The sequence below is a fragment of the Cupressus sempervirens genome, chromosome 10 (assembly GCF_028749045.1).
Source record: "Cupressus sempervirens isolate cs-2001-9-10 chromosome 10, ASM2874904v1, whole genome shotgun sequence".
Taxonomy (NCBI): domain Eukaryota; kingdom Viridiplantae; phylum Streptophyta; class Pinopsida; order Cupressales; family Cupressaceae; genus Cupressus; species Cupressus sempervirens.
In genome coordinates, this window is record NC_143127.1 from 193,801,255 (window position 1) to 193,825,667 (window position 24,413).

At 37.4% G+C, this 24,413-nt stretch overlaps 3 protein-coding genes across 3 annotated transcripts in view; 1 reads left to right on the top strand and 2 right to left on the bottom strand.

Moving 5' to 3' along the window:
• PNSB1 (NDH-dependent cyclic electron flow 1) overlaps positions 1 to 24,413 on the top strand; it is a 173,152-nt gene that overhangs the window by 72,255 nt on the left and 76,484 nt on the right. The window lies entirely within an intron of this gene.
• On the bottom strand, positions 21,137 to 21,809 carry LOC149533305 (uncharacterized). The gene is made up of 2 exons (XM_089806874.1): positions 21,539 to 21,809; positions 21,137 to 21,413 (listed from the first exon to the last, which is right to left on the bottom strand). Exons 1-2 carry the CDS (start codon positions 21,706 to 21,708, stop codon positions 21,203 to 21,205), a joined length of 381 nt encoding a protein of 126 aa, XP_089663000.1. The 5' UTR covers positions 21,709 to 21,809; the 3' UTR covers positions 21,137 to 21,202.
• LOC149533306 (uncharacterized) lies at positions 22,326 to 23,724 on the bottom strand. The gene is made up of 2 exons (XM_089803246.1): positions 22,801 to 23,724; positions 22,326 to 22,635 (listed from the first exon to the last, which is right to left on the bottom strand). Exons 1-2 carry the CDS (start codon positions 23,538 to 23,540, stop codon positions 22,326 to 22,328), a joined length of 1,050 nt encoding a protein of 349 aa, XP_089659372.1. The 5' UTR covers positions 23,541 to 23,724.

Genomic DNA, 24,413 nt, shown 5'->3' on the forward strand with positions numbered 1-24,413 from the left:
ATGTGTAGCGATGGTGTGGATTCTAATTGTGAAGAAATAGAAAATGATCTTGAAAATAAGAAAATTGTTTATCAATTACATCATCAACAAGTGTTCTTAGACAACGAAGGATATGATGAAGATCAAGTATGTGCTACATCTTCTGAAGTTGGTCATGTGAACTTGAGGATGCCTTCTAAAGAGGAAATTGATAGGATCACTGCAGAGATGATCTCCCAAATACATAGTAACTACAATTTGAGAAACTGAACAATTAACAATGATGTTGGGAACCTTCTGGTATATTCATAAAAGATATAACACATAAGATGAAAGATGAAGACAAGAAGGCTAATGTAGAGATAGTCAAGATTAAAAAAATCAAAACCAAGAAGTGGGAACCTAAGAAGAAAGTTCAATTTCAAACAAACGAGACAGCAAAAGCAATTGTGCAAGAAAAGGGATCAGGATTTGATACTACCAAGCAAATAGTAGTCCCTGTTGCTCAAAAGGTTCCTATTCCAGGTATGATTGTGAAACCTACTATGTCTAATCCTATTGACATGATATCCATGTTGTCACAAATTACTATTAAGGTACCCTTGTCTGAACTATTTAGAATTGAAGAGCATAAGAGAAGAGTTTTGTCATGGTTGGGAGGGATAGGAAATAATAACAACAATGTAGAACAAAATGCCATTCAGCAAACCCCTTTAGTAGTAGAAGATAGTGGTATTATGTCCCAAATTCCCCAAATGTTCTTGGATGATTCATCAGTAGCATACATAGAAGATATTGACCCATTTTTTCTCAGTCTAATTATAAAAGGAAAGACCCTAAAAAATTGTATGATAGATTTAGGAGCTTCTAATACCATCATGACTTTCAAAGTAATGGAAGCCCTAGGATTGAAAGTAGATACTAAACAAGGTAGATGTAGAGGTATGGATGCTAGAGAAGTCTCAGTCATAGGTAATATAAATGCTTTACCTTTTAAACTAGCTGCATACCCTGAGGTAGAGTTGATCATGTCAATCCTTGTAGTTGATATTCCTCCACATTATTGAATGTTGCTTTCTAGAAAATGGAGTGTTGCTATGGGAGGTAGTCTACAATGTGACGTAACCTATGCAACTTTTCGCATAGGTGACAAGGCTGTTAAAGTAGACAGAGAGCCAAGGTTTAGTCATATTTTGGGGGAGGAAATTGACAAAGATGCTACTTGCTTTTTAGATACTAGTGTGAATGCATTCAGAGCTAAGTTAATTATCCAAGAAGTTGAGAAGTTGCCTGCTGTGATTGAACATGAAGTTGAGTGTTGTTTGGACTCACTAATATTATGGACAATGTTCTTTGATGGGGCCAGTTCCAAAGAAGGTGCAGGGGCAGGGGTAGTTTTATGTCAGAGCTGTCAGAACCGGAAAAGGAACCAAAAATAGCAAAGTGCAAAAGGTGTCAGCAGAATCCAATTTTTCTAATGGGTCGCTATGTCGCTATTGGAAAAAATTTGCGACTTGCTGATAGTGACATGGCGCCTTAACGGAAAATACAGATGATGGTAGCTTTTAAATTTCTCGATGACCATAAAAGCTCCCAAGTGGCATGGTGGATGTGCGATTTTATTGTTCTGTCAAAAGCACTAATTAGGATAATCATGATTTGACAGGTATCTATCTTTCTGGCACTAGATTCTAATAGGAGCACCGGAGGTTGCTATGTTGTGATCGGAAAATCTTTGGGTCCTACAGTTAGCGACATAGCGCCTTGACTAAAAATGATAATGTAGCAACAATTTCAAAAGGTGGGTCCTAGACATATGCTTCGTCAAATATGAGTCATGCAACCTTTGGGACATGATGGCATCCAACTGGAGACACGTATGCACTGGAAATTGTAGGAACACCGGAGGTCGCTATGTCGCAATCGGAAAATCTTTGGATCCTACTGTTAGCAACATAGCGCCCTGCCAGAAAATGTGCATGCGGTGGGACCTAAGCTACGAGGTGATATAGCAAGGATTAAAGTATTAATTTGTGAGCCAGTTGGACAGTACGTTATCACGTCAGCAATAACTTGAACCCACGCTCCAATCAAACACCAGATGAAGAATTGTGATCGTTCAATCAAGATGAGATCAACGATCGTCGCTTTGTCGCTATTGGAAGTTGCTCACTCTTTATGTATAGCGAAATAGCGAACAAGGAAAATGCAGGAGGGACCCACCACTCTAGTAATGAAAATGTAGTAAAACGCATGCCATCAGATTAAGATCAGATCAAGGGTTGTCACTTCCTCACTATGCCAACATGCTCACTCTTTATGTATAGCGAGGCAGCGACTCAACGACACGTGTCCTCAGAAGTTAGTGGGTCTAGTTTAAAGTGCCAACAATGAACGAAAGGCGCACATGGCGAAATCTCATTGGATTGGCTGCCAACATGTCAAGAAGAATGTGAGTCATCCCTGCTTGCATCCCTGGATCGTAGGATTTTTCAAAAATCAACGGTGTAAATTTGAAGATAAAAGGTGGTGCCATTTTGTTTCCCTTACAATTCATTTATGAGGAATGAAAGCTTCGCGTGTGAGAAAAAACAGAGTATATTACAGGAGATCTTACCGTTTCCATCTCACACGAACAAAGATTTCAAGTTTTCTAAGCAGAAGAAATTACTGAGAATATTGTGTTGAGCTTAACAAGAGCGTGAAGCAGTTTCCCATTGTTCACGAGCTATTGCAGAACTACAGAGAAGAACAAGCAAGAGAAGCAAGTACTTATATACTATAACCTCTGTAGCATTTCGGTTTCTACGAATTATAGTCAAGATGCCTCCAAAGAAGGTGTTTTTTGGGAAGGAGAATTATTTGGATAGAAACATCCATGATGACCTGCTCGAATTGCTCCCTGAATCCACCATTGAGACTGTACAAGTTAAAAAGCTAACTTCATTAAACCCTAGGTTGAGAGTTGGAGATGGATTATATGATAAGGGGAATTGGGTTTGGGATGCTAACACTTTTCAAACTGGTCTGGATTTATTCAAGAAATGGCTTTTAGAGAGGAATTTGTTTGCCTCGCATGCCAATATTTGGAACTTTGATTTAGGCAAATTAGTACTTCCAAGTGTCTTTATGGATTATGATCTCCTTGAGGCTATCGCAAAGAACTATGACCAAGCAATTAGAGTAGTAAGAAGAGTTGATGGTGAGATCTTGATCACAATCAACCTAGAGGAAATTATGGAAGTATTTGGTTTAGGGCTTGTCACTGATTATCATGTGCCCATTGATTTGAAAGGGTTAGAAAAGGAATACATGTCAAAGAAGGATGCAGTTAGGCAAGGTGCACTGAGGGCACATATAGGCAAAATTGGAACTCTATCAGCAATAACAGCAACCTCTAAGGAACCTTTCGAAAGGGCATACTTCAATACTAGAGCTGTGGAGGCATACAGGACCCTATGCAGAGTTTTTGGAGAAGATGAAGAGGAGTTTATGCCCGTGAGTTTTATGTACATGATTACTACGATTTCCTCTTTAGGTGTGGACATAATTTTTTTGCTTCTTATTTAGCTGAAGAAATTCATAACAGCCTGGTTGGGATTGTGAAAGGCAGGGTGGAAAATATTTTTGGTCATTGTTCTTTGATAATGCACATGTTTTTGTTCAAAGGAATAACATATTTTGGAAAAGAGATGAAATTGAACAGGGAATAGGATGGGGAAGCCCTGCCAATCCAATTATGGAGTGCATATATGACCTCGGAGGTAGAAAAGGCTGGTTTTGTCAGGTTTGACAAGTATTTTGCTTCCAAATTAGGTGCCTATTATTAAGCGACAATCCTAGAATACCCAAGGCATTGGCATGTCTTATTAGGCCCCTAGACAATCCTATTGGTTTGAAGGTTTCCCACAATTGGGGAGACATCATCCCATATTCAGTCTCAACTATCATTAGAATTTATGGTTTCAGAGGTACTCCCCATGTGTTACCTTACCAAGTGCCTCTGAAAGTAGGAGTAGCAGAATTTTTGTGGCAGCTAGGAGGATTGAAGGAAACCTATTTGTTGAAAAGATCGAGAGGGTCAATATTCCCCACTTGTACAGTGGCCCATCAATTTGTAATCACAAGAGGGGGTTGGCTTTCTCTACACAAGATTTTGGATCAGTATAAGATGGCTGTTTCTCACCCTCGTTTTTGTGACACCGAGGGATTTTATCGTTTGGCCTTTAGACATAGAATTAAGCTGGGTAAAATTGATCATGAATTCTATTTTCCTGAAGATATAATAAGAAATGAATACTCCCTGCAAGAGTAGGAGACTAAGAAGGAAAATTGGAGAGTTTTCTCAAAAGTTTTGGATTTCGTTCATTGTTTTGATGCAAATTATAGTCCTCTAGGTAATGCTGTTACAGCAGCAGATAGAATAAATAAGCTCATGCTCACTTTTCCTGAAATAGTGCAAACTATGAATGAGAAGAAGCAAATTCTTATTAATTCTTTCCCAGATAAGGCCAGGGAAGTAATGAGGAAAATGGGATTTACTCCCAACATAGGGGCAGGTCAATTGACTGTCCAAAAGAGGCCAGGTTATACTATCATTCAGAATAAAAGGACCACTGTGGACTAAGGTAAACAAATAAGTGGGTCCACTAGTGCTATTTGGGAAGAAAGGCCTCCTAAGCCCTCCCCTAAGAGGCGGAAAATAATAAGGGAGGAAGATCCTCATGTTGAGGAATACTCACCTTCACAAACCCCTCTTAGGATTGAAGAGGAACAGCTCACTAGGGAACAAATTGAACAGTTACAGTCTCGAGGAGGAGTTTTTGTTACTCAATTTGAAATAGATGAAAGAAACCCCCAAGAGCCTCCTATGCCAAGTTTTGAGTTAACAATTGCATATCATAGAGGAAGGGAATTAGACCCTGTGTTAGAGCAAGCAAGTCAATAGTTTTTGTCAGATGATAAGTTTGTTAAATCTAGGGCCTTTTGCCAGTTTGCATGGAGAACCAATATGGGCAAGTTTGAAGAAAGATGCAATAAGCTAAGAACAGAGCATCCTGAGCTGGAGGAGGTAGCCTTGCAAAATCAAATAAAAGAAAAGATGATGCAAGAATTCCAAAACATAACCCCTGAAGAGGGGAGACAGATGGTTAAAGCCTCAAATATTTTATTATTACCCAATTGGGATATAGCTGATGCGTTGATTTTTAATTCTATTTCAAATAAATTGGATTTGCAAGACCCAAGCAAGAAGAAATTCACAGGGACTGCATGCAGTGAAGGCCAGGCTGCTCTGGTTATATGATCATTAAGAAAGGGTTCTAGGGCTGTTTCATCACAGCCAAATAACTCAAGATTAATGGGAAATATCATTGTGAGAAGAGTAGCAGAGACATCCCATGTACAGGCAGCTCATATGGGTGTAGGAACCTCTCAGTTTATTTTGGCCATTGCAGAGAAGGAAGGAAAAACAATGTTTGAACTGCAGAGTAATTACAAGAGTGTTTTGAAAGCCTATAATAAAGAAGTTCAAAAGAGGATTGAACTTGAAAATAAAGTAATGGGGAGGCCTACAAGGCCAAGAATAACATTTCCCCGCCCTCCAGTGGAACCTTTTAAATCCACTCCTCTCATCGAGATGTCAGATACCCCACAAAGGCCACAATATTACACTACTGAAGACTTTGAAGAAGAAAAGAGAAAACTGTGGGCATTGCATGTAGAGCTAAATTTACAGTATGAAGATAAATTGAGAAAAGCTCTCACATATCTATGGGATAAAATTGAATGGCCACTTTTTTATGATCAGCTATCAAAAACAATAAACATATGAGATGAAATAAAAGCCGATGATGAGGCTCTGAAGCCTATTGTGAAATAAATAGGTAAAAAGAAGGAAAGAAATAACATTTTTCTGTTACTCTGGCATAGAATTTTCACATGATCAAATTGAAAAAACTGATGATATTGTTACTGATCTTCCAGAATTTGATAATAAAAGAATTCATTTGCAGAGAAGAAGAGTGGGCTACTTGAGCAAATACAAGAGCCAAAAATTTGATTTAATCCCTTGTGCTATAGATAGGAAGAATAAATTAAAGAAAAAGAAGAAATGGGCTAAGGAATTAGATGATTTGTTTTGTCTGAGAATGAATAAAGTCATCAATGAAACAGGACATGCATGGTGGGCCCCCACAACAAAAGAAATGGTGAAAGCCCAGATATTCTTTGATTCTTTGAAACAAGAATTTGTTGATATTGACAGTGAAGCTAAGTATGTTATCAAGAAGCAACAGGATATTCTGCATTTTGACTGGCCAGATGATACACTTTATGACAAATGGATGGCAGACATTCCTTGTGGTGAACAGTTAGAAGAAGCTGAAAGTGATGATGATGAAATATATGAAGATGAATTACAAATCATCGATTCACTTCCATCAGCACCTGGGAAAGAAAAAGACAAAGACGGGCAGTCGTCTCATGTGAAAGATACAATGGATCAGTTAAATGAAGTAGCAAAAATAGAACCAACTGTAACTCTCACCTTTGTAATACATGATGATATTAGTGAAAATGCCAGAGTGGAGGTGAAGCTGCATGAATCAAAGCCCGACACATCATTGGAAAGTCTGATAGCTACATATGCCAAGGAATCAGAATGAATAAAGACCAATCATGGGATTTATAGCATGCAAAGATGTAACAGAAAAGGGGGCCTACCAAGAGAATGATATGATGTTACTTTTCTGTTACATAAAGTTTTGTCTTTTTCTATTAAGAAAAATGTAAATATCTTTTGTAAAAGGACACTTGTCGATTCTTTACGCTTGAAGCTTGTTGCATCTCACGTTATATAAGTGAGATTCCAGGGCTAGAGAAGGGTCCGATTTCTAATGCATTTTTAGTTTCATACTTAGGATGTTTTCGGTCTAGTCTTGGAGCAAACTTTATGATGTATCTTCTCTGAAAATTTTTCTAAGAATACATTAATGTTGAGTGATCTTTGTGTTTCTTTCTAGAGTTACTCTGAGTTTACTACAATTGTATACAATTTTCAAGGAAAATTAATACAAATTTGAGCTATCACCATATCAGTTCTTGTTGAATTTTGTCTCCTTTGCTATTACCTGGTTATTCTGATATTGTATGAGTAAAATTTGTTCAATTGAATGCAATTCATTTAGGTTATATGTCAATTCATTACTGCTATAAATTCAATCAATTAAATAAAGGCTTTGATGAATTTGATGGGATTGTTGTGGTAATAGAAAGGATGCCTGTAAGAATGAATTCTAGTAAGAATTGTTGTTAATATTTGTTGTAAAGGCAACAAATCAGATCTAAAAGTTGGAGTAGACTCTAAATCCCAATGGAATAGACATTGATCAAATTAATTCAGTCGGCAGATAGGTAGATCATGAATAAGCATCAAAATTTAAAATCACAATCAACTTTATTTTACTTTTCTTGAAGATTTTCAAAGGTGTTCAGCACTTTTTTGCATGGAATGTTTTAGCCTTAGTTAGCCGCTATTGCTGGAGATACTTGCAAACCTATAGAAGAATTGTGACTAAATCTACTACATGGGATGTATTTTATCTAAAATGTCAAAATCATGTGTGTGTCTGAAGATAGAGGATGAGATTCAGAATGAAACTAATATAATTGTCATATAACAGCATTCAGTTTGAATCATCCCTGGGTATACCCACCCTAGTTTTGCAGAGCCTGAAGATTAGGAAACCATCATTGGTTTTGTTGAAGTTGGGTCCAAATGGTTTGCACATGTAATTGTTGATAGGAATTGGCTCATCCTTAGGTTATGTGAGTATTTTCATTTTGGTATTTAGCATTTTGTTGTTCAGTAGTTTTAGAACACCAACAGGATCAAAATCAGGGCTTTTTGGATAAAGCGGAAGACAAAAGAAGTGAAGCTCATATGATGATCTCTCTGCAACCTTCAGACATGGGCATACCTCGGTTTTTCCTTCTCCTATAGAAATTGGGAACTGCAATCCCAACTTCTTCCCTTTTTGAATCTTGTCATATGTTGTATGTTGTCGAGTAAGCTCTAACAAGACCATCTTATCCATTGGCAAAGGCATCATTAACCCTTGTGTAATCATCTTTTGAATATAAATGCAACTACGGGTAGCATTCATGAACTTTCAAGTGTTGGGTTCCGCTTCCAATCAGTCCTTTGCATCGTAGTCTATCATAATTCATCCTCCATGCCGGCATGTAAATGACGTAAGAACTCATGTAAAATTTTCTTGTGTTCTCTAGATTCATCAACTATTCATTTAGGGTGTTACTTATGAGCCCAGCCCAATCTAGCCTATCACCTACTCAACAAAGTACCACATCCAAGATTCAAATCTATAAGAATGAGGCATGCCAAATATGCGACTCAGCATCATGATCATGTCTCTATACTCCCTCTGCTTTTCCTTAGAAATCTTGGAATGGAGCGATTTATTCTTTTTCAACCATCTTTTGTTGATTATTTCCTCATAGAAATGGGCTCTAGAGGTGTAGATTCTAAGTGTCTGCTCCCGTGTTTTCATGACCATCCTCGGGTGAGAAGAAATCCCAAACGCTTTGGAAATCGATGCCGGAGAAAAATTTGCAAGAATATTTCATGCAGAATCCTTGATTGTTCTGTCCCTGGGACTGTAATGCTTGGCACATTCCATGATCAACTTTGGATGATGAAAGGCAGGAGCAAAACTAGCTGCAGCAACAATCCCACTTCTCACAATTCTAGTAGCTAGGTGTGTTGGATGATGGTCGTTGTATCCAAACATTCTTCGATTGAATTCTTTCTGATCAAGGCCGCCGATGCTTGTATCTCAAATTTCCACCCCACTTTGACATGATTTTGGATTCGGGGTAGAATCCTCTCCTTTCATTCTTTATCAACTGTCCTCTTGTTTCTCCTATTCCTTAGGGTTCTGTCATTCTTCCTTCCTACAAACATAAAATGCCCATATGTAAGAATATGCAAAAAAACATTTAAAAACAAAGATAATTTCTCCAAAGGACAGAGTTTGGAACTTCGTCAAAATTTCTAGATTTCTCTCAAGATTCACGAAGATTTCTCCAACTTACTAAAATATTTTTTTTTGGTGACATCCGGAATCTTGCTTCACTAATTTCAAGAAAACTCATTTTCTCTCTCCTCAACGATCTCGAAATTCCTCCAAAACACTTGCTTCCAAACTCAAGATTTTGCTTCTTTTCTCAATTCGCTCTTCAAATTTTTGTGAGAGAAGGAATGAATGAATGGGTTGATTAGAGAAGTCATCCCTCTGAAAAAGTGTCATTAAAGTTGTAGGCTAAAATTAGGCAGCTACTTTACTTAGCCACCAAGATTCCCATTTTTGTGCCACTTGTTGCTTTTTTCCTTGTTTTTCAAAAAGTTGCCATTTTCATGCTTTTAACTTCAGGATGAAGCTAAGTCCTCATTTATCCAGTTTTTTATTTTTTGAGAATTAATTAATTAAATATTAATTAAAATCAATATTTAATCAACTATCGTGATTTAATGCAAAAAATCAAATTTCCTATCAAGTTCTTCCAATAGTTTATTTTTTGGATTATTTTTCAAAAATAATTAAATTAAATATCAATAAAATTAATATTTAATTTATGTTATGTAAATCCAAAAATATTTTCACAAAAATCCCTTTTGAAAAAAAATGTTATTAAATTCCAATTTTTTCATCCTTGGGGAATTTTCCAACTTTTTGCTTTTTCCAATTTTGATGGATTTCTTTTCAAAAATTTTAATTTAGGATTTTTTTCCCAAATTTCCCAAAAATTTTGACTTTTCATGATTTTCACACTTTTGGGATTTTTCACATGACTTTGGATTTTCATCCTTGGGAACTTTTTTATTTTCCCAAATTTCTGAATTTTTAACTTTTCCAACACTTTTCTCATTTGGATTCCAAGTTTCTCACCCGTCGGAGTTTTCAGGGTGTCTTGGAATTTCATGTTTTCCAAGTTTTCACGGATTTTCAAATCCAAAACTTTTTTCATCCTTTAGCATCTAATAGTTTGGAAAAGGTGAAATTTCATAGGTTGAGGAATTTGTCACTGGGGCACAAAATCTATAGCATAAGCAAAAGCAGGCTTTGTGAATGATGGAAGATAATATTTTGGTTGAGTCATGAATTTTATCCATTTGGCCCCTCCCTTGGATAAAAGAATAAAAAAATCTAAAGCTTGAGAAAAGTCCATTCCACAACTTCCGATGAGTGCGCCTCAGCAAGAGATGTGGAATTCATCCACGAGAAACATTCCACGACAAGGTAAAAAATATTGCACCCAATAAAGGAGACTTGGCGTGGATTTGAAGTAGAAGTCCATGATTATATTTTAGGTGTGGAAGAAAAGAAAACTTTTAGGCATGTGAAAGATTTCCCTCATGCCGAACAAAATCCATAATGGGCTTAAAATCGTGCTCTAAGAAGTGCAGACTCTACGGTTATGATGGAGTCATGGATTATTTCCTTGCTGAATGAAATCCGCCACAATAGAAGAAATGCACTCCATGGACTTTGGAGAGTGCAATATTGAAAAATACTACAACTTTCCTTCCCTTGGATAAATTCCATGATGGCGAAAATGCACCTCGTCTTTCATGGTGAGCGTGCTTTGGAGTAGGCAAAGGATTTTTTTTTATTGGAAGTTTTCCCTCACATAGGTGGAAATGTGCTCCACAAACCATGGAGAGCGCAAATTTTAGGGGTTCACAGAACTTGCATTGGCGGACAAAATCCGCAATGGAGTCAGAAGTGCGGTTCACAAACTGTGGAGAGTCAAATTTGGACAAGCCAAGGATTACCATCCTTTGGAAACATTCCTCCAATACGTGATTTTTGCGCTCCAATAGATGAGAGTGCAATTTTCATGTGGTCGGGATTATATTAATTGTCTTATTCCTTGAGGGGGTTGACCTGCGCTTTGTAATATTAGGGGATCCATGATGGCTTTTACTCCGAAGCCCAGGCTTAGACCATTTTTGTGCATACAAGAAGGCTGGGGATCCCATCGTAGATGAACGATGGAAGTGACAAATGGTCACAACACGTCCATGATCTCTTGAGGCTCCCCTCATTGTAGGGAAAGAACTATTGTGTGACATGGAAAACTGTTGTTTAAGCCAGGGGCTCATGGTCGCCTTCAAGGGACCTACTAGAGTTGGTGCATCATCTAAAAGATCAATATCAATAGTGACTACGACATCGGATCCTTCTACCTCCAGACGAACCTAGCCCTCTAAGATATCCTGGCTGCATTGTTGCTCTCCACCCATCACATTCCCTTCTTCAATCCTGCAACCCCAGACTCTGCTACCACCTTTTCCACAGGGACCTCGGAAGGTTCAACAACCACCTCCTGTGTAGGGGGGCTTCTTCCTTAGCGACCTCAGGTACACTTGAGGATTATATGACCTCTGCTCCAAATGCTGGAACGGACAAGGATAAACCTGTATTCACCATCTTTGTGGAAGTCAAGTGTGTCGAGGACAATAGAAGAGGCAACGTAAACTAAACTAATAGGGTAGCTTCCATCCGAGTGGAATCAAACTCATCCTTTGTTGTATTGCTATCATTTTTCGCCAAGTCACTACTAGAAGGCTCTATGGTGGCTCTTTTTCCTTTATCAATGTCTTCAAGGTTGGAGTCTTCCACTGCTTGCCTATGCCTCTTTTGACCCATCATCATCCCTCCAGCATCCAAATACCACTAGTAGAAGACTGCAGGCTCTCCGACCACCAATTTTTCCTAGGGTACCAATTCCAATTGATCCATAGGAATCTACCACAATATAGCCTCCAGAAATAGGCAAATGGCATGGTGGAGCATGTCAAATGTGCAACGTTGTAGGCTTATAAATTCACACATCTATTTGCTTGCACAAGCACCCAATCATATATAACTTTGTTCATGAGGGCATTCACGTGAACTATTTGTGGTAAAGAAATATTTGAAGCCCGACTTGCTCTAGTGAATCTACTTTTTATTACATCAAGTATGCATTGCCACGAGCGCTCTGCAATAAATTCCTTTCAGATGCCTCTACCCTTGGTCGCCTTCACTATGGACTCTAACTCTGCTAGTTGAGGTGTCGAGCTATGCGCTTGATCCAAAACTCCTTCATTCCTATGTTTTTATCTCGACTTTGTGCCCATCCACCCCTTGTATGCCAAAGACTTATGTGAAGTCAGCAGCCGGGAATGAATTAGTTACCACATGCTTCCGATACTTGAATGTGCTCTTCCTTGTATGCCTGTCAAATGTATTAATCATTACCCACAGAGTAGTCTCGAGTTGTCAGATAGGAAATAGAGGCATCTGAATCACCCAATGAACTCCAACATATCACAATAATTTTTTCACCCCATTCGTCTCAGTGGTTTCTTGCTACCACTTCTGACATTCTAGCCTGTTAAGTCTTTCAAATGTAATGGTCTGATATGTAACTAGTTCTTTTTGGGAAGCCTTCTAAACCTCAGGTTCTATCTTCTTTTTGCTACTCGTGGTTGCCTCCTTTTGTCCTGCAATTTTAACTCCTTAAGGTACAAATCTTGCCTTCTTTTCCATACACGAACTCCTTGCTTGTAGTTGAGCTTTCCAAAAAAAATTCTTGTTGAATGCATAACCGTTTCTTGCCTTGTCTTTTGTGTGGAAAAAGAGAAGCAGTTAGGGATTAACATTTCCTTCTACAGTGTTTATGCCTTCAACTGGCCTCCTTCCACGTCTCAAGCCAAACTTCTCCTATGATGTAACATTAGGCAACAACTCCAATTCACTTCCTGTGTTCTTTTCCAACTCCCATGGTCTGTACGACCCAACCCGACCTTGTTGTAGGTGTACACAACCTTATGTCTATTTGTGTTTTCCTTGCCAATGTTTCAGGACGTTCTTATTTTAAGCAACACCATACTCATCATAGTCCATGTCTTGGTGCGATTTCTCTCAGATTTTTGAGTCTCTTGTATCGTATTGGTTTTCAAGAAAACAAATGGTTGTTTCCTTGTATACATTTTCAGTGCACCTCTTATCTCCCTTGCATTGCTACTTGGGAAATAATTATTTTACCGCCTTCTTATTTGTACGATGGAATGACCTTCCTTCTTGTCTTTACCTCCGTGTAGTGTTATGATGCCTTCACTGAAGCCGCACGGTTTCAATTGCGTACATCATCCTTGTTTACCACTATTTGGCATGAATTCTTTGTCTAGCTTGAGCTGTACGATGAGGCTATTTATGTTTTACAATCTACATGGTTATGTCTCCTTTGCTGAAGGGCTTTTTTCCCTATCCAGAAAGGGTTGTATAGTCTCTTGTGCTTCAACATTTTCTTCTATTCTTGGGGTTCGTATGACATTCTTCTTTTATGACTTAACCATGTTTCTTTTCTTGCACATGCCATAGTTTTTCCTTCCATCAATGGCTTTTGTTCATGCCTTAGTTGTTTATAGGTCACCGTTGGCAACCTCTTTTCATGCAGTGGTTTTTTCCTAAGTCACTATCGGTGATTGGCACCATTCAGTGACTTCGTCATTGTCGGTGATGACGGTCCTCTCTCTCTCTCTTTTAATATTTTTTTCCCTTTTTTTTCTTCATTTTTATTTTTATTTTATATATTCCCAAGTCCAAATGGTTTCTTGACTTATGTGGGCATATACCATTGCTTCTTGGACCCGCATGCCTCTCATGGTAAATTTTTAGCTTCAAACTGTTCATGATGTCGAGAACTTCTGTGCCATCTAGTGTCCATAATTTCACGGCCCCATTGGCTCCAACCACTTTACTGTGAATTTGTTGGGCTTGATTTCGTTCCTTTCGTTAAATTTCAATACTAACTGACCCGGTGTAAACCTCATCCAATGAAGGTGTTTTTCGTGCCATAATTTCCTCCGTTGTTGCGCCACTTCAGTAGCCCACTGGGCCATCACTTTTTTCTCATCCAATTTGTTGAAGGCATAGAACCTCTCCCTCAAGATCTCCATATTATCCAACCTATTATAAATGGCTATCCATAGACTTGGAACCATAAATTCAGCAGGTACTACCACCTCTTGTCCACACATGAGCTGAAAGGGTGTGTGCCCCAATGTCACTTTATAGGAGGGGCAGTAGGCCTACAACACCAAGGGAAATTTTTCCTCTCAATCTTCACCCTCAAATTCACATGACTTATAGATGACTCCTACCAAAATTTTATTTGTTTCCTCTGCCTGCTCGTTTGCCTAAGGATAGTATGGACTTGACAATGTGTGAAAGATTTTAAATTCCGAGGTGAGTAATTTGCTAACATGGTTAATAAAATAACCACCCCTGTCGCTCATCAACTGAATTGGAATGCCATACCTCATTATTTGTTCATAAATGAACTTTGCAGTACTCAATGTTGAGTTGTCTCGTAGTGCATGTGCTTCTACCCATTTAGTTAAATATCCGATGGCTACTACAATATATCGACACCTTCGGGCACGACTAACCCTTAGGGCTCCAACAAATTCCAATCTCCATCTTTCCAACAACTCTTGGGCATGGGAAGGGTTGAGCAACATGAAGTCCCATTTGTGAGATTTTTCTGCTCGTTGGCAAGTATCGCATCCCACGACCCACTTTCTTGCATCATTATGTAATGTTGGTCACCACAGGCCTGCTAGGAGCACTTCCCTTGCTATTGTATCAGTACCCATGTGTCCTCCCTCTGGTCCATGGGCTTCCTTGAGCACTCCTGGTACTTCTGTCTAGCCCCATTTTGTATAGCAATCCATTGATCAATTGAAAAGTCCTGCTTCTTAGGGACCAACTTTCTTTGTTCTCTTGGAGGCATGTCCTGTTGAACCTAGGTTGTGAACAAATACTCCCCTACGCTTGTATACCTTGGAGGAAGTGCGGCAATCTGGAACAGATGTGATTCTAGGAAGTCATCATTTACTCCAAGGATGGCTCGCCAGACTTAATGTGGGACAGCTGATCGACAATCATGTGGCTACATCCTGACTACACAACGATTTTGAATGTAAACTCTTGGAGTAACAAAAGACATCGACTAACCCTCCCCTAAATAGTGGGCTTATTGACCAGTATATGAGGGCTTGGTTGTCCACGTAGAAAGTAAATGGTGTGGCTAGTAGGTATTGCCGAAATTTTTGAATAGAGTAGACCATTCTGAGGGCTTCTTGTTCTATGGTGCTATAATCTTCTTCGCATCAGACAACAACCTACTTGCAAAATATATCGGTTGATCTAGTCCATGCACCCCTTTCTAAGCCAAGGTAGCCCCGATGGCATAATATGACGTATCCTCGTGTACATGGAATTCCTTGTCCCAATAAGGGAATGCAAGAAGGGGTGCACCCAACAACCTTGATTTTAATTCCTCGAAGGCTTCCCCTTGTACCTTCTACCATAGATTTCAGAGAGGATTTTATTGTCATCTCACAACAACTTGAATTCAGTATGGAATTTCGGCTTTAACTCCTGCCATATTGTCAATTTGGTTCTATCCAGATTGGAGTACCAATCAATGACTCCCCTCCTTAGTGCAGCAAGAATGTCATAACCTTTCCTGAAATAAAATCCAACTATTATAAATGATATAACACACATCACTCTTAATATATAAATGATAATTATTAATACCAATTGAATAAATTAGAATCATTATATAATATTGAGTCAATAATCACATAAATTTATAATCTATGTAATAAATTAATAATTCATAATCCAATCTATTTATTAATGGTATATATTAATATCTTATTATTCTTTATTCAATAATAATACTATTGATAATCTACTTAACTAAATAATATCAACAATTAAAACTCATATCCATTTGTAATTACCCCAAACTAAATACCGATATCATTATATTAATTAAACTAATACACAATTGTAATTAAATTACCCCACCTTTGATCGGCTGGCCCACACAGGACAAGGTGGCAGTTCATAGGGACCATCTAGCATATATATAATATGTGGCCAAACCCATAAGAGGCATGGAAGAGGGAAGCGAATAAATTGGGGCAATTTGAGTGTAATGCTCACCCATGGTTTTCTTTTCAGTTATGTTTGCCAAACTCTCTTCGGCCTATTTCATGCATGTGTTAGTTTCAGAGATATTTGATTTACAATTACATGGCATTATTTCATGACTTGGATTACATATACACCAGAGATGATTACTTAATTATATTTGACGTGTTGATTGATGATTATGATTGCTAGTGCATTAATAATGCTTTAATGATTCTTAGTAAGTGTGATTTCTCTCATGATGATGTCATATGATAGGTCTCCAAATGATAATTATTTTAGTGATGCATTGTTATATCCAAGCATTCGATGATTTGACTTGTGACTTATTATGGTACTTACCCCATACTTGCATGTGTATGGTGTGTGTGTCTGTTTTACTTTTCTATTTGAGGTGTCTGATGGAGTTAAGGGAGGGAGTCATAGTCACTTGCTAGTCAAGATCTACACGATGTACCACTCCCTGCCATTGTTTGTTTAGCTTAGATATATATGCATACATACATTCTTATCTTTTATTGCAAGTTATAGGTTGCAGGTATCGGGCATTGACTTCCTTGAATTGCCAGGATGAGCGTGCCCTATCACAATAACTCAATGGTAAGAATGAGAAGATAATGATCATGTCCAATCCCAACCATAGCCTAAATATTTGTCCTACAAGGAGGACTTGTAACTAATTGTCTACCCTTTTAAACCCATGAGTCTTTTGTGCGTATATGGTTTAATTTTTTCTTTCGTTGATTTTCCTTATGCATTTCATGTGGTTTGACCTTGTGATTTGCTTGGTAGAATTCTTATTTGTGATTTTTGGATCAAACATTGATATTTGAATCATTAAATGTTATTTAAATTAGAAAGGGGAAAATATTAAACAAAATGATATTTAATTGTTGGAATTATTTGAATATTTGGCTGAATTAAGAGATTCAACTTAAAGTCCTAATCTAGAAAATTAAATTAAAAGGATTGAATATTAAATAATAAATAATTAATATTGTTTTAGTGGGAACATTTAATGAGTATTGATTAAAATTAGAGTTGCATTTAACAGAATGCACTTTAGTTGCTTTCATTGATTAAAATAATAAATAATTATTTTAACGAGATTAACATTAAATAATAAAGTGGAATATACAAATATATATATATATATATATATATATATATATATATATATATATATATATATATATATATATATATATATATATATATATTTCATTAAAAAGTGAGTTAAATATGCATGAAGAGATTAATTAAATAAAATAATTATATTGTAGGGCTTTAAGAAACAGAAACCCTAAAAGGGAGCTTGGGTTCTATATTATAGAGGTTTTCGGGTCATTATTGGCAATTGCGCACGCTGGTTTTTGGAGAGCAATTTTTGGATTTTGGGCAAGAGGAATTTGGGAAGCTTTGAAGGGGTTCGGATTAGCAAGGCTTTCACCAAATGGCAAGGTTGTTAGCATCAGGGTGAGGTAGGGTTTGAAACTCGTAAACAAAAATATAACAAAAAAAGGGGCAACACTTAAAACCCATGTACGATATTTGTGAGAACCATACCTTCTTTGGGGTGTACGTCAAAACTAATTAATGGGCTATACACTTTCATTCTGAGCGCCAAATAAATTAAGGGAATTAGTTCCTTTGTTACTAGTTTGGTTTTAAAATTCCATTTTCAAGAGACTCGCATCCCTCAAGAGCTTCTATTCACTTATGCCAAAAAGGTCTTATATGAATATATTATTATTATATTTTGTTTTAAGATATTTCAAAGTGAATTTTCTTCTTGTGAGTATTATGATTTATGTTTAAATACTAATTCTCTTGTTTTATTAATTTACTTAGATTATGTATATATATTTATCTGTTTAGATTACAGATATATTTATTTAGATTATAGATATATATGTTTGAAAAAGGAAAGTTTAAATCAACTTTATGATGTAATGTATAATTATAAATAAGTTTACTATAATTTTATAAGGATTTAAGTTTATATTATTATTAATTTGGTTATAATTAGATTCATGTGTTATTGTTTGGTTTATTGAGTAATAATTATTCTTTATTATTGGTGAATGAAATTTCTAAATTTGTGAGACAAATTATATTTTGGGTATTAAATATTATTTTATTTATATTTATCAATGATAATGATATCTATTTTTAAGAAATAATAATATTATTACTAAATATTTAATATACTACTATGCTAGTGATTTTTATATGAATACTTTATAGCAAAATCAAACCTTAGCGAGACATTTGATTTATTTTATATATCTTAGATTGATTTGTGTTTTGTTGTTTGGATATATTTATTGTTCTATTGGATATTGTTCATAAGGAAATTATGTTGGCTTTGGGTTTTGTTGTCTGTGATATGTGTGCTTTCAATTCTTTTGTGATCTTTTATTTTGTGATGGGTTTTGGGTTGTTTAGTTGGCCAAGTTAGGATGTGAACCAAAGGCTTTGAGTTTTCTTTTATGATATTTTTTTTCGACTAGAGGTTATGATGTGCCTTGAGATTCAATTGGGAAAATTGCATTTATGAGATTTACTTGGTTGAGCATTTATGTTTACTGGGGGTGTGAGAACCAACTTATTGTCAAGTTGCCTATTAAGGAATCGAGTTTGATCATTATGGGTGTTGTGGTATGGGCAGTGTAACCCGGGTGCGCGCACCCGGGTCAAAACCTGGGCGCACCCGGTGCGCGTAAGCACACGGTGCGGGTGCGTCATGCACCCAAGAACCCCGGCCAGTGGCTTTTTCGCCGCCGCATCGGTCGAGCACCCGGTGGGACGTGGTGCTTGAGTGCTTCTCAAGTGCGCGGGTGCGCCACGGGTGCTCGCGGGGTGCTTCCCGGGTGCTCGCGGGGTGCGCCGAGAAGAAACCCAAAAAAACTTTAAAAAACAATACTTTTTGCTCTTTTTTTTGTTTTTGTTTTTTAAGTATGCTAACCCTAATTGGTTGTGGGTCCCATGTGGTCTATTTGAAGGCTTAATAAGACCAATAGATCTCATTTTCATGTCATCATTTCATTTCACCATTTTGGAGCAGCAAGGAGCTAAGTGAGAAAGAGTGTTTGGAGGAGCTTGTGAGAGATTAGTGGGTGGTTTTGCAAGGGACTGCAAGATCAAGAGGAGCAAGAAAGTTTGATTTGGCAAGTGTCTCCTCAAGTTCAAGCCTTCAAGGTAGGGTTTTTTTTATTTTACTTAGTTTTTTTGGTTTTAAAAATCAATTTTTAAATAATAATTTTTAAATTTAGTATTTACTATTTACTATTTAGTTTTACTAAGTTACTTTCAAGTTTCAAGTTTCATTCTTGAATCTTGTTGATAGTTGAATCTTCTTAGTTCTATGATTTTTTATTTTATAATTTATCATCTATATTAATTTTTAGTTTTTTCATTGTTCTTAAAATAAAAATATGGCAATATGGCATATGCTGAAACGTATTTTACTAATTTCAGCCCTTTACAATCTTAACTTGAAGAGTTTTACCTTGCTGATTTTAATTTATGATTCATTGATTCAATAATTATTAATCATTGATTTACCATTTATCATTTGTTACAAATTGTATGAACATTTGTTTGTAACTTGTAAGTTGTAACTTTCAACTTTGTTATCTCAGGTGTCTAGCTCCTCAGCTGCAGAGAGGAATTGGTCCACCTATAGCTTCATTCACTCTGTTAAGAGGAACAGACTTACCTCTAAGAGAGCGGAGAAGCTGGTTGCTGTACATGGTCACTTGTGGCTCAAAGATTGCAAGACACGCGAGTACAAGGAGAGCCCTGCAGCACGATGGGATGTGGAGCCAGAGGATCTAGCTCAAATTGATGAGGATGCCGATGCAGAAGCCAATGTAGGGCTAATTGGTGTTCCTTTAGAGGATCAGGATCTTACCCAGGAGGAGTCTAGTAGTTCCAGTGATGAGGACTTTGGCATAGGGGATGATTAGAGAGCACTTGAGAATCATCCATTCTCATTATTGGCATTTTGTCATTTTGTTAATTATACTCACTTTGATATGGCCATTGATGTAAAAATCGCCTGAGGAGATTAATCGCCTAGGCCTGAAAAAGTTTAATCGGGAAAAATCGGGAAAAAATCGAGGAAAAAATCGGGAACTAAAAAACCACTAAATTTTAATAAAAAAATGTGATTTTTTTACAGAATTCAATGTTTTTTTGCATCTAATGACTTAATTACTAACAATACATAAGAAACAATCATGTTTAGATATATATCAATGCAAAAAGAGTTATTAATCGGTAAATTACTAACAAGTAAGTAGTGACAAGTTGTAAATTACTAACAACTAACAAGTTCACAACACATGAGAAGTATTCTCATAAATAAAGTGTCAAATGTAAAGAGTTCAAATAAGCACATCAACATGACTACAAATAAGTACAAATGTCAAATACAGGACTACATCTTCCTCTTCCCAGTCACTTTACTAGCGAGTGCGGGAGAGGGTAAAGCTCTAGAACTAGAACCCCGCAGGGTTTGTGCCCGTGTCTGTGTCTGTGCCAATGCAGGAGATGGTGTAGCTATAGAACTAGATGTCGGTATCTCCACATTCGTTGTGCGCAAGATGTCAAGGTCCTCTGCAGTAAGCTCAATGTCATCATCCTCATCATCGCCCTCCTCGATGTCATCTAAATCGATGTCATATCCAGTTCCACCCCCTTCCTCCTCCGCAGCCTCCTCCGCGGCCTCCCTCTCAAAATTGGAGATGTCCTCTTGTGTAAATAAGGGAGCCTGCTCCTGTGCCGTCCAATCATAATAAGGATCTATCTCATCCAAATCGATTGGCCCAAGAGGATCTTGTTGCGCCTTTTTCATGCGCAATTTAAGATTATATTGCACATAGACCATGTCATTCATCCTCTTTTGGGACAACCTGTTTCTCTTTTTTGTGTGGATGGCCTCAAACAAACTCCAGTTGCGCTCACAATGTGATGCGCTACAAGGCTGTGATAGGATTCTGAGAGCAAATTTTGCAAGATTTGGAGTGCTTGCACCCCAGGTGGTCCACCAAGCCACTGCATCACAAAAATTGTACAAGTTAGAAAATACTAATAGACAACAAAAAATGAAACATAAATATTAATTTAGCATTTGAGATTCAGAAGTTTGCAAATGTATTACCTGGGGTTTGTGTAAGCCTTGCTCTCTTGCAGAGAGAAGTGGAGAACACCTTGCCTCCTGCTGAAGTGAAGATCTCCTGCTCAGCAATGATTTTATCTCTTGTTTCCTCGCTGGTTACCATCTTTTCGATGCACTCACTTAGGCCTCTGATGACCTCTCCATCAGGATCTGCATATGTACCATCAGCCCTAAAACCAAAAACCAAAAACAAATAAGTCTTCCAATTTTAGTACACACCCAACACCCTACGAAAGCAAAATGAACTCAAGTCTTCGTTAACTTAAATTTGAGTAAGAATGAGCTTACAGTATACCTAAAACGTGGGTTGAGGAAATATCCTGCTGCATGAATGGGTTGGTGAAGCTGATTATTCCACCTTCTATCAATGATCTGCCAAATGGGTTCATATTTGATGCTTTCCCCCTTGTAGTAATTTTTGACAGATTCTTTGGCCTTGTCCATGGCCTCATATAGTTCACCCATTGGCGTTTGGTCTCCATCAACCAAACGCAAAACTCTGACTAAAGGCTCAGACACCTGCAATATAAATTTGAAATTAGTTGACAAGTTACAAAATTATTATTTACTTGAGTTACAAACTTAGTATGTTATAAATTTGTAAAGTGTAAACTAAAACTTAAAGTTTTGTAGTTACCTTTACTCTTTCATCAGCCTTATCTTCAAAATATTTATCAAACACAATCCGCACAACATTCTCTCCTTCACTCTTCTTTGAAAATGTGGAAGCAAGCCATTTTTTGGAAACAAACATTTGCTTCAAAGAAGCCAAATTATCAAGAATGCTTTGCAATGTCAAAAAAATCATTGCAAACCTTGTGACGGCAGGCCTGACAATTTCTTTGCCATCAGTGTGCTCTCTCATCAGGCTAAGGACCCATGGGTGATTGTATATGTATTTTGTCACCCGCCTTGCATCCTCCACAATTGGAGTGACCCACTCAAGTTTGCCCATGTCCTCCAAAAGAAGGTCAAGGACATGTGCTGCACACGGTGTCCAAGAGAGAGTGGGGTGCCTCTGCTGTAGGAGTTTTCCTGCCAATTTCTTGTTGTGAAATTCACAATGCACATGCAACATAAAATTACGGTTTACCTGTTGATACATATGCAGCAGCATTGTCTGTGATGATTTGCACCACATTTTCAATGCCAATCTCTAAGACCATGTTCTCCAACATCAATGCTAATGTCTGAGCATTTTTTACCTTGTTGGAGGCATCGATTGATTTCAGGAACACCACATTATCATTACAGCAGGCCAAAAAATTAATTATGGTCCTGCTCTTCCCATCCGTCCACCCGTCAGAAAGAATGGTGCAACCAAATTTTGTCCATTCTTGTTTCTGTTCCTCAACAAATGCTTTGGCCCTCTCAACAGCATTTCCAATAAGCCTACAAAAACAAAATTTAGTTATGTCTTAGATTCTTAGTAATTTAAAATTGATTTAGACTTTAGTAATCAACATTCTAATTTCTAGATAAATTAATTAAAATTTAGAACTAAGTAAAACGTTAAAAATTAAAAGGAAATCGAGTGTAATAAAATTATTCGCTTACCTGCCACCCAACACAAAACGAGAAGGGGACTTGTACCCCTTTCCTGCAACTGTCAACCCTGTGGCCAAAGCCTCCCAATAGGGACTGTCAACAACACTAATAGGAAGGTTGTTGAAAACCCAGAAATCTGCTAGTGCATTGTCCAACTGGTCATGGACCTCCTTATTCCATCTAGTGGCCTCTAATGAAGGTTGTGCACCAAGTGTGTGCCTCGGCACAAAATAACTCCCTATCCCAGAAGCACCTGCTGATCCTGATGGTGCGGAAGTGCTAGGAGGTGTAGGAGTGGGAGTGGGAGTGGAACTCGTGAAAGAAAAACCACCCTGTTTGCGGACACGCGGCCCACGATAAGAGCCAGCCATGCTCTCAATGGCTGCCTCCTCCTCCTGAACATCAACAAAACTGCCCTGGGTCTCTGCTATGGCTGCCCTGACATGCAATTTATTCCGCTCTCTTTGCAATTTTTTTTGCTCTCCAGCTGTGAGCAAGGCATTTGCAAACCTTTTTATTTCTTCTGTTGTATTCTCACAAGGATTCGTATCATGTTTTGAGATCCCTGCAATGTGATATTTGAACCGGTAAATGCCTCCGGATATTACTTTTTCACATCGAATGCAAATCACTTTGGTTGGTTCATCGGGTGCTTCATAGGCATATTTCCATGCTTGATCTCTCGCATTCTTTGGCCTGGTGCCAATGTAGCCTGAGGGGCATGGAGTCAATGGCCATTTGTCTGCCATTTAAAACTGCCGCGGGCTGCCTACACATACAAATTTAAAAAAAAAACTATAAATAAATTATAACAAGATCAAAGTTAACAGTTAAACAAAGAATTCAAGCAACATTCCAATAACAGCACCAATAAATTGAAATCCAAATAACATTCAAACAAACTAGCTGCTAGGGTTTCAAATTTTTTTAAAAAGGGCAAATTTTTAGCATAAATTCGATCTAGAATGGAAAAAAATGCAAATGAATGCATTTAATCTTGCTTACATTCATCAAATGCATTCCTAACTAATTAGAATGTATTTTTATCCATTTACATGCAAGAAAAAAAATACAATCTCTTGCAAAAACAAAAAACAAAGATTCAAATCACTTACCTAGTAACGAAGAAATCAAATCAAAAGGCCTCCAAATGCACTTGATTCTGCCTATTTCTTGCCAAGAACTCCTTCTCTATCCTCTCCTCTCCAAAACACCCTAAGCAATGTAAAAACATAATGAAAAAAACGTGTTTTTTCGTCACTTTATGTGACTGCCGGGCGCGGGCGATTTTTTTGCAAAAAATCGCGATTTTTAGGCGATTAATCTGCGATTTTTTGGAAAAAATCTGCAAAAAAAAATCGCGATTTTTGGGGCGACTAAATCGCCGGCCCCAAAAAATCGCGATTTTATCTCGTATCGCCGATTAATCGGCGATACTCACATCTATGGATATGGCTATGATACATTATTATTATTTCACTGTTTCATGCTATTCGGCTCATTGTCATCATGAGCATCTTTATGATATATGATATTCATAAAATCATATTTGAACAATGAATTTTGAATCTTGCATCTTGAACTAAGTTAATTTGTCAAATGGTCATTAGTAATAGTAATGG

Excerpts from the sequence above, each read along its gene's own strand:
- LOC149533306 (XM_089803246.1), bottom strand. The coding sequence starts at position 23,540 with ATGGCAGACAAATGGCCATTGACTCCATGCCCCTCAGGCTACATTGGC. Across the intron at positions 22,636-22,800 it reads CGTTTTGTGTTGGGTGGCAG|GCTTATTGGAAATGCTGTTG; the intron begins GTAAGCGAATAA and ends TTGTTTTTGTAG.
- LOC149533305 (XM_089806874.1), bottom strand. The coding sequence starts at position 21,708 with ATGGGTGAACTATATGAGGCCATGGACAAGGCCAAAGAATCTGTCAAA. Across the intron at positions 21,414-21,538 it reads TTCCTCAACCCACGTTTTAG|GGCTGATGGTACATATGCAG; the intron begins GTATACTGTAAG and ends TTTTGGTTTTAG.